This window comes from Musca autumnalis, unplaced genomic scaffold (assembly GCF_047663935.1).
Source record: "Musca autumnalis isolate F117 unplaced genomic scaffold, ASM4766393v1 scaffold_1, whole genome shotgun sequence".
Lineage (NCBI taxonomy): Eukaryota > Metazoa > Arthropoda > Insecta > Diptera > Muscidae > Musca > Musca autumnalis.
The window spans coordinates 197,640,267-197,650,861 of NW_027411644.1; the positions used below are offsets into that span (position 1 = coordinate 197,640,267).

The 10,595-nt window shown below is 37.9% G+C and overlaps 1 protein-coding gene across 17 annotated transcripts in view; it reads right to left on the reverse strand.

Annotated features, from left to right (window-relative positions):
• The window catches only part of f-cup (leucine rich repeat containing flyers-cup), a 42,089-nt gene extending 32,161 nt beyond the window's left edge, over positions 1-9,928 (reverse strand). Inside the window, exons 1-3 of one of the 17 annotated variants that reach the window (XM_073959756.1) lie at positions 9,619-9,736; positions 9,056-9,104; positions 8,739-8,986 (exon numbers count right to left, since the gene is read on the reverse strand). In XM_073959756.1, the coding sequence (XP_073815857.1) occupies positions 8,739-8,895 (157 nt within the window). In that variant the 5' untranslated portion in view covers positions 8,896-8,986; positions 9,056-9,104; positions 9,619-9,736. Of the gene's footprint in view, positions 1-8,738; positions 9,441-9,587; positions 9,737-9,794 lie in introns of those variants that run through there. The other 16 variants (XM_073959762.1, XM_073959749.1, XM_073959758.1 and 13 more) reach the window with 16 other exon arrangements.
• Between the last annotated feature and the right edge of the window lie 667 nt (positions 9,929-10,595).

The window sequence follows — 10,595 nt, forward strand, 5'->3', positions numbered from 1 at the left end:
TTCCAAAGGATCTTCGAACCGAACCTAAACTGCACTTAAATAAAAATGTTGAACTTTTGCAGGGAAGGTATCTTAAGGAGAGGACTAATATGGACAAAATAATAGAAGATCCAAAGTTTAGACCAAATCGGTTACCCCGTTAAAGAAAGTGTATCGTGCATACCATTTTAGTGACATTTTTTACATTTTGGGGGGAAGTACTGGAAGTTGTGGACCGGTATTGCCAATCTTCGAACTGAAACTAAATTTGGACAAAGTATGACGAAGGCGAAAATTTGGACCAAATCGGTTGACCAGGTTCGAGTGCTATAGTGCGCTCCAGCCACTACGCATGGTGCCATATGGATTTTTACAAATTTCGGACTATTTAACCAGGATTAGTAAATACATCCTGGGAAAATAGCCCGAAATAGCCCCTGAAAAAACTTGTACCATCGTAGAGGGGGTCAGTGAATGCAATTTGCTTCAACAAAAATCAAAGATATTCGGATCAGGTCTTAAAGTGAGCTTATCAGACATTTTGTGTGCGAGATACATAAAGTAGTGGACAAATATAGACCATATTTGAACCTGATCTATACCTGGTAGATATATAATGATGGTTAAAGTATGAACCAAATCGGCACTCCCTTCAAGAGTTATCCTATGCACAATTTTTCCGAATATTTTTGAACTTTTCTAGGGGAGGTACCTGAAAGAGTAGGCATATATGTATTATCTTCGAACTGAAACTTAGTTTGAACTGAACTTATCTGAAATTTTGTGTGGGAGGTACCCGAAGGAGTGGACCTATTGAGTCCATATTGGAAACTCATCTAAGTCTGGTAGAAATTTCACGATGTGCAAATTATTGACCAATTTGGTGACTCCCTTCAAGAACATTCCGAACATTTTTTAACTTTTGAGGGTGGGGTACCGGAAGGAGTGGACCGATATAACCCATCTTCGAACGTAAACTAAGTTTGGACAAAATGTAACGAAAACCAAGTTTTGGACCGAATCGGTGGATCCGTTCGAGGTTTATCGTGCGCTCCAGCCAGCCAGACAGACAGACGGACGGACATTGCTAAATCAACTCCAAATTGTCTGAAACGGATTTCGTCCAAACATACTTGGGGTCTAAAACCATTATTTCGATGAGTCACATTTTGCCGTATGAAAGTGTATATCTTTTTGTAGAAAATTTACTTATGTTGAAACTGAGGTATGGGGTATTGTAACTCGCGAATTGTTGTAATATACCATAACTTTTGAACGCATTTAGGTAAAACAAACTGTTTTAGCACGATTCACCGATGGATTTCTTAAAATTATAATTTGAGCGGAAAATGTGGTCATATAAGCTTCGTTCCCGTACTTTTTAATGGTAAAACTCGTAAAAGAGAGAACGACAAAAAATTTGTTCTCACACAGACGCCGGCAACCATGTTACTATTTTTTTACTCGCCCAAATTTGTCGTGTAAAAAGTTTTTAAAGAGAGCGTCATTCAGCGCCATTTTTATACCCTCAGCCTTTAGGCTAAAGAGGGTATTTACACTTTGATACGACCAAAAATGTGCCTCATCGAAATAATGGTTTTAGACCCCAAGTATGTTTGTACGATATCCGTTTCAGACAATTTTGAGTAGATCTAGCAATGTCCGTCCGTCTGTCTGTCTGTCTGTCTGTCTGTCTGGCAGGCTGGTGCGCACGATAACTCTCGAACGGATTAATCGATTCGGTTCAAATTTTGGGTATCGAAATATTTTGTCCAGATTCGATTTAAGTTCGAAGATGGGCCATATAGGTCCACTCCTTCAGGTACCTCCCCCACAAAAGTTCGAAAATGTTCGGAAAATTTGTGCGCACGATAACTCTCGAAGGGAATAACCGATTTGGTCCATGCTTTGCACATCGTGTAATTTCTACCAAACTTAGATGAGGTTCCAATATGGACTCAATCGGTCTACTCCTTCGGGTACCTCCCACACAAAATTTCGGAAAAGTTCAGTTTAGGACCTGGTCTCGAATCGCTCTGATTTTTGTTTACGCAAGTTGTGTTCGCTGTCCTCTATACGACGCTGTAAGTTTCATTAGGGGCAAGTCCATACTTCCTGAGAAAATAGCCTGAAAGTCACAAAAACACTATGACACCGTGTGTAGTGGTTGGAACGCAAGATAACTCTCGAACGGATCTGCCGATTCGGTCCAAAATTTGGCTTTCGTAATATTTTGTCCAAACTTAGTTCAAGTTCAAAGATGGATTATATCGGTCCACTCCTTCCGGTACCTCCCCCACAAAGGTTTGAAAATGTTCGGAAAATGTGTGCGTACTATAACTCTTGAAGAGAGTAACCGATTTGGTCCATACTTTGCACATTATGAAATTTCTACCAGACTTAGATGAGGTTCCAATATGGACTCAATCGGCAAACTCCTTGGAGTACCTCCCACACACAATTTCGGAAAAGTTCAGTTTAGGACCTGCTCTCAAATCCCTTCGATTTTTGTTTCAGCAACTTGTATTCACTGCCCCCTATATGACGGTACAAGTTTCATCAGGGGCAAGTCCACACTTCCTGAGGAAATAGCCCGAAAGTTGCAAAAAACCCCTATGACACCGTGTGAGGTGGTTGGAGCGCAAGATAACTCTCGAACGGATCTGCCGATTCGATTCAAAATGTGGCCTTAGTAATATTTTGTCCAAACATAGTTTAAGTTCGAAGATAAGCCACATCGGTCCAATCCTTCAGGTACCTCCCCCACAAAAGTTCAAAAATGTTCGGAAAAATTGTTCGCACGGTAACTTTACACATCCTAATATGTCTACCAGATATAGATCAAGTTCAAATATGGACTATATTTGTCCACTCCATCCGGTACCTCCCACACAAAATTTCGGATAAGTTCACTTTAAGACCTGCTATCGAATCACTTTGATTTTTGTTGAAGCAACTTGCATTCGCTGCCTCAATTACGATCGAAAATGTTTTTTCAGGGGCAAGTCCATACTTCTTGAGCAAACATCCCGAAGGGTGTAAAAGCCCCCTATGGCACCATATGTAGTGGCTGGAAATCCACTTCCATAATGGTCAATGTAGATTCATTCCTTTTAGTATCTCCTCCGCAAAACTTTTGATCTCTAATCCTAATGAACATTTTTGTCGGTTCAAATTCTCAATATTTTGAAAAACCCCTAAATACATACGTTTTTTGGGAAAAGTTATTTCAATATATACAGGCTGAGGGTATATCTCTGTCGGCAAAGCCGACTGACTGTTTTTTACTTGTTGTTTAAAGAGAAGTGAACATTTTACAACTTTTTTGTGTACGGGAACGCTTTTTCGAGTAAAATGTGTAAAAGTCGTAAAAATTTAAAAACTTTTTAGTTCTGGAACACAGCTATTAATGTAAAAAAATAGGAAAAAATCGTTGAAGGAATCGAGTTTTTTAAGTCAATTTTCAATTAGTGGCTTTACAATAAAATGTAGAGTATAATGTTCAAAAAAGAAGTTAAAGAATACACTTCAAAGATGAAGTTTCTAATGTATGATTTTTTAATATAACCCCTGCATCAATCTCAAACGGATGCTGACATTTTCAAGACTGAAAAATTGGGTTTTTTGAATTTTTGCTCTAATCGGGACGCGCAACTGTACTCGTTTAAAAACTGATTTTGAGATTGTAGTACTCGCGATTACGCATTTTTGATGTATAACTCGGGCGTGTAGTCTTCAAAAGTTCACAACAATCTCAACTTAAAGTCGAAATTTTTGTGCGTACATTTTTAAAAAAACCCTTTTTTTTTTTGATTCAAAATGACAAGAAACGCCAAACGGAACTCCTGGAAGCTTTTTTGTGAACAGGTAGATAGCGTGAATGGCGTCTCTAAAATTAAAAAGTTTCTATGTAAAACTCACTCACAATCCGAGCTTATGGTTGATGAGACGGGTAAAAAGATGGAAACAACCGAGGAAACTCTAAGCCTTCTGATGAGAACGCAATTCCCGTCGAGTACTACGGCACACACAGTGTCACCGATGGATATAGCTATGCATCAGAAGAAGCACCAAAAATCAACAACTTGATGATTAAAGAAGCAATAATGAGCTTCTCACCATACAAAGCAGCTGGACCAGACCAGATTTTCCCAGCCTTACTTCAAAGGGAAGTGGACTATATTTCGTCCAATCTGGTCGAGATTTTCAATGCTTGCTTAAACTTTGCGTATATTCCATTGGCCTGGCAAGAGGCAAGGGTAGTATTCATTCCCAAGCCCGGCAAGTCAAGTTATGCAATACCAAAATCTTATCGTCCGATAAGTTTAACTTCATTCTTACTCAAAACAATGGAACGGACGGTCGACACCATGATAAAGAGTAACATCCCTAACGATATGCTCAAGTACAAACAACATGCATACGTAAAAGGTAGATCAGTGGAAACCGCATTACATGAGGTAGTACACCATATGGAGAGAACCTTCGAGATGAAGTTGTATACACTCGCAGTTTGCAATGACATCGAAGGAGCGTTCAACAACGTCAGCCCCGAAACGCTAATCCATTCCTTAGACGAGTTTCAGGTAAACCGGGCATTGAGGCACTGGATAGACCACATGCTTAGGAATAGATGGATAAGCTGCGCGCTACAAGACGTAACAAAAAGAGACAAAGTTGGTCAGTGGACGCCACAGGGAGGAATACTATCACCTCTCCTATGGGTTACCACCATAAATAGTCTACTAAGGATCTTAACCGACGAAGGATTTGAACCCATCTGCTATGCAGACGACGTTATAATACTCCTTAGGGGAAAGAATCCAAATATACTCTGTAGAAGGGCCGAAACGGCTCTAAAAATAGCATACAACTGGGCTAGACCGAGAGGTCTAAATGTCAACCCAGAAAAAACAGAATTATGTCTATTCACTAGGAAAACGAAAATAGGAGCTTACGAAGAACCCGTTTTCCTAGATAAGATGATAAACATTTCTCCAACAATTAAGTACCTGGGAGTAATTCTAGACAGGAAACTTAAATGGAGAGACCATATTCAGGAAAGGGCTAATAAAGCCCACAGATGTTGGTCAACCTGCAGAAGAGCTATATGCTCAAAATGGGGTTTCAATCCTAGGATGACACACTGGTTATACAAAAGCGTAATTAGACCGATTCTAACTTCTAGCTTTAGAGACAATTTTATTTGTCCACCCAATAGAAATTCAGGTAAGGTATGAGGCAGCCATCGCAGCTATAAGACTTAAGTCGATGAGCGAGTGGATCGTAAGAGACCACCAAACATACCACCAAAGCATATTACAGTTTACAACGGGTGAGTCAATAGATCATATTGTATCAGACCGTATACCTGAAACAATTGAATCCGCCTTGTGTGAAATTTTAATACCAGACAGGGACATGTGGATCGATGGAACCCTGGAACGGATGCCAACTGGAAGCTGTGGTTTCACAGATGGGGCCGTTCTAGGGGGGAGAACGGGTCTGGGTCTATATATCGAAGACCAGGAAACTAGAATCTCCCGCCTTGTGTGAAATTTTAATACCAGACAGGGACATGTGGATCGATGGAACCCTGGAACGGATGCCAACTGGAAGCTGTGGTTTCACAGATGGGGCCGTTCTAGGGGGGAGAACGGGTCTGGGTCTATATATCGAAGACCAGGAAACTAGAATCTCCCTTCGACTGCCGGATCATAATACGATCCTTCAGGCCGAAATCCGATCGATCACAAAGTGTCTGAACTGGTTTAAAGCTAACACAAGGCCAATCACTGCAAACATCCTAACGGATAGTAAAGCAGCAATTAAAGCAATAACAAGCAAGACGGTGAAATCAAAAACTTTCCTGCAGTGTAAAAACTCAATCAACGACTACTCCCACCATGGTTCTGTTAACATTATATGGGTACCAGGACATAAAGGGATTAGGGGTAACGAGATAGCCAACTCCTTGGCAAGGCAAGCCAGAGAGCAAGCTACGACAAGCCTACATAAAAGCGGCGCATCTAGAGTTAAAAGCATGGGAAGAAAACGCCCATACATCCCTCTGGAATACTGAAGAGAAAGGGAAAAATACAAAAATCCTCTGGGGAAACCCAGACGAGGATAAAACAAAGGAACTCCTTCAAATGAGTAAAAAAGACATTAGTAGACTGACAGGCATCCTTACAGGACACCTAGGGCTACAAGCACACCTGCACAAAATTGGTTGTGCAGAAAGCAGCGAATGCAGAGCATGCGGTAAGGACGACGAAACGTTGGAACACTTTCTCTGTCATTGCCCAGCCTTCGCGACGCTAAGAAACCAATTTCTAGGAAATAACACTGTACTAGAACTCCACCAAATTAGGGCAAGCGAGTTCAAAAACTTAAGAGATTATGTCAATGACACAGAATTTCTTAACTGATAAATTTATTTTCTTTTAATAAATTAAGCAATAAAAAATTTAATCCAGTTAGGCTTCCGAAATTAGAGCGCACAACAGGCCTATACTGGCTTAAGTTTATGCCCCATACGGGCATGTGGCGATTCTTATATTCGCCCCTCTTTTCAACCTAACCTAACCTTATCCAAAATTTGCAACTGCCATTAAATTATCGGTGAAACCCGTGTGAACTTAGTTTTTTTTCGTTCTGAATTTAATAAGCCATGACGCGTCCAAATCCGTCCACTAGATCGGCGGATATGATACCCCTCAAATTTCGAAAATCTGCAAAAAATGTTTTTGAAAATTGCGCGCATTGCAACGCGTTTCGGAAGCGTAATTTTTACTGTAATAAATAGAGTTATATGCCTGTTTAAAATGTGCGAAAACATATATTTCAAAACTATCGCTAATCCGCAGATACAATTGATTTTTTCTAAAAATTAAGTGCGATGCTACGATGGTTTTGATGGATCGCAATGAAACTACATCAAATTATGTATTTTTTAAAGGTTATCATCGAAATCGGATGCGCATAAAATGTAAATGAACTTCGTGGAAATTATGGCCATTTTACTGTATTTTGCGCTCTAATATGCAACATACGCTACATCGTGGCCGCCAAATAGAATTTCACAAACTAAAGGGATTTTCACAAATAAAAGGGATTGATTCGCTGTGTTGGAAAATCGGATGTGCATCATGTCATTTTCATTATTACGCGGTTTATATGCGTTTCAAATGTTGTAATATGTATATTGAATATAACATTATTTTAATGTTATGCCACGATTGGAATTCCTTGTGATTTAATATAATGTTCTAAAAATATTCGCCAATAGGAAAACTATAAGCGAAAAATGTGTTGCAACGGAATATATTCATTATTGCGTGAAATTTGGAAGAAAATGACGAAGAACTCAAACATTTTTCCTTCAATCTTTCCTATAAAACCATAAAAAAATAAAATTAGAATAACATGATTTTTTTGTCATATTTTTTTGTATTTTTTGCAAATAACATGATTACTATAGCTCCAAACTTCACGACTTAGATTTCATTTTATTCCTCACAATGTCTGGATGCTGCTATAATTTATATATATATTTTTTTGTAGGTATAAGCGCTATTATTCCTAAAATATGTTTGTAAATACGTAAAATTATTTAACAAATTTAATTTTTCGCGAATCCATTGAAACTTTTCGAATTTTTTTTTGCATCATCGCAAAGGGTGCGAATTCAGTTAACGATAATAGGATATAGAGCTTACTATATTAAGCCGCGATTTTTTTAGAATTTTTTCTAATTAGCATAATTAAAACGGTCATATCTTTTGCGCGCAACGATCAAAGTTGTGAACGAACACAGATTTGGAATGACGATTTTTTTCTTAAGCTATGTACCAAAAATCATAGATGTAGTATCAAATTTTTTTTTGATTTTTTTTTGAAATGTAAAAGACGATTTTAGACATTTTTGCTGATATACCCTCGTTAGCATAAATGCTGAGGGTATAATTAGATGTTTCGTTAATATTTCACGTTGTTAGAAGAACAACTTGTTGCGTATGTCATTATGGCAATTCTGACAGGACGCGGACATATTATATTTTTATAGTTTTTCCCCGAAGCTGCAATACCTTAATTACTATATCATGATATAAACATGTGGTTAAATCAGGGTCGTGTTGACTTAGTTTTGACGTTGACTGTTTATTTCTTCACAATTATTATTACTTAGTAGTTATTTATACCCTAAACAATAGTTACTATATATTTCCTTTAAAAATAACCTTTTGAACTCTAACTGACAAAAGGATAGCCATCAACGTCCATTAAAATTGTGACGTACACACATAAATCCACATGGCGCATGGCAAAAAATGGTCTTAATGGAATTTTAATTTCAATCTTACTCAATATGTATTACATATTTATGTACGTGTACATACATATCGTCATCAAAAATGCCCGAAAACGAAACCCACACGCAAATCGAAATTCGTTTTTTGATGGGATCGGATGCATAAAGTTAAAATACATGCTCTGCCAAAATTTCAAGCTTCTACGTTCAAAAACAACGACCCTATTCAAGAAATGGCATTTCGGAAGATGGGATCATATTGCAGATTTTGTTGTAATACTTGCCCTCTTAAGAATTATATTCCATAAAACAGTTTTTCATTTTATAACGTTTTTTGCTTCTCCTGTAAAGTTTTGATTTTGTGGGTTACGTCTTCGGGCATTTATGGTGACGATATATACTATTGCATATGTATGTATGTTGATTGCACTTTATCCTTACTTACCGGTAGCCAGACCTCTGCCTGATAGATTCAATGCCCCTGTTTTACGTGCCAATTTCAATAGTTTATCGGAGACGGCACTATTGTCTTCGGATTTTTCACGTTTATGGAATACAGGGTTAAGATTCCTTAGTGTGGGACGTTGAGAATGGCGACGCATGGTGTTGCGGTGGTGGTGATTTGTGGCGTTCAACGACACTAGCGATGACTCAAGGATAGATAAAAGGGAATTTGTGGATTGTTTTTAATTTCTATTTTGTGTGGAAAACAAGGGAAGAGAATTACTGAATTTGCTTTTCCCTGTTTTTTGTTTTATTGACCTTGATTACTTAATTTATTTTTCTATTATTTAAATTTACTTTTTTTCTGCTAAAGTGAAACAAACAAAAAAATACTTTGCAATTAAAGTGTAATTTTTTATTGATGTCACGCTCGGTTGGCTGCGGGTTGTTTGAATGCCTCCGGCGGCAGTTCACGTTGTCAATGGTCACAGAAAGTGCAAAAAATTCAACCGGAATTTATTAATGCAGCCGAAATTGAAAGCACTACACAAAATAACAACAAATACTTAAATCGAAAAAACACAAAATTTCAGGGTATGATAAGAATCGTCGTCAATAACAACAATATCTTCGCGTACATCGACTTTAGTTTTGATATTGAAAAATTAAAAATTTCACATCATTTTTGTTGTTATTGTTTTCACTAAAAATAAAAAATTATTTGCCCTCATAATTTTTTTTTATCTGCAACCCCTCTTCAGCAAACAACCATCATCTCATCATCAGACAGCAAAGTGAAGAGTTCCGCCACAGAATGGGGGCCAGAAAAAAAAGTACAAAAATACACCACCCCCCAAAATAAAAAGCGAAATTCCACAAACACTCAATCGCGACGTAGTCAACTGCAGTGCGTTTAATTTTTATGAATTATTTTGAATTTAATATTACTGCGACCGCACATCCAACCGTTAAGACTTCGTTTAAATTACACACTAAACTAGTAAACTGAAAATTTTGTTTTTATTGTTGTTATTTTCTTCGTTTGTTGTTATCTCACATTTCGTAAATTTACAAAGTTTTTTCACTTCACTTCTCTTCCAACAATTCGTCGTTCGATTCTGATTACTTTTTTGACATTTGTGTATTTTGCAGATACACATGGGAGCGTAAGCGGTGACGTTCGAGTATTTCAATGAATGAATTTTCTCTTGGTTGGAGCAGAGCTTTCGCTATTTGGGGTAGCCATATCAGATGATGTGGTGGTTGGTGGTCATGCGCTAGCTCTGCTTATGTAGCAGCACCATCTGCTGTAGACTCTTGGTAGATAAGCTTGCCAAAGCAACTCTGTAGTGGTTTTTGCTTTGACTAAGTTCATATGGTATAGGAATTCGAAGTGAGACAACTATGGAGGCAAGAATGAAAGCTCACTTTCAACGTTTCTATACCATAACAAGTTGAATGTAGTCAAAAATGGCATGTAGATACAATGCAATGGTATTGCAAGGGTATATCCAAACTGCTGACACCAAGTCTTCCTTGGACTTCAATTAAAGTTTCTCGTTGTCCATAATGGTCAAAGTTTAAAACATACGCAACATCAACAAGGCACAATAGCTCATTTACATTAGCGACGCTTATGTGGTTAACCCTCATCACGAGAATTTCTTTTGTTAATCTGGTCAAATTGATTCAATTTCTCAAGATGTCTCCTGTTCAAGAGGTATTCTGTTTATAGAAGACCTCAAGAGGTTTTCTGTCTATAAATGACTTCAAGAGGGTTCTATATATAGAAGACCTCAAGAAATCTACTATTCACAAAAGAAAGACCGCAAAAGGTTCTGTCTATATAACACGTCAA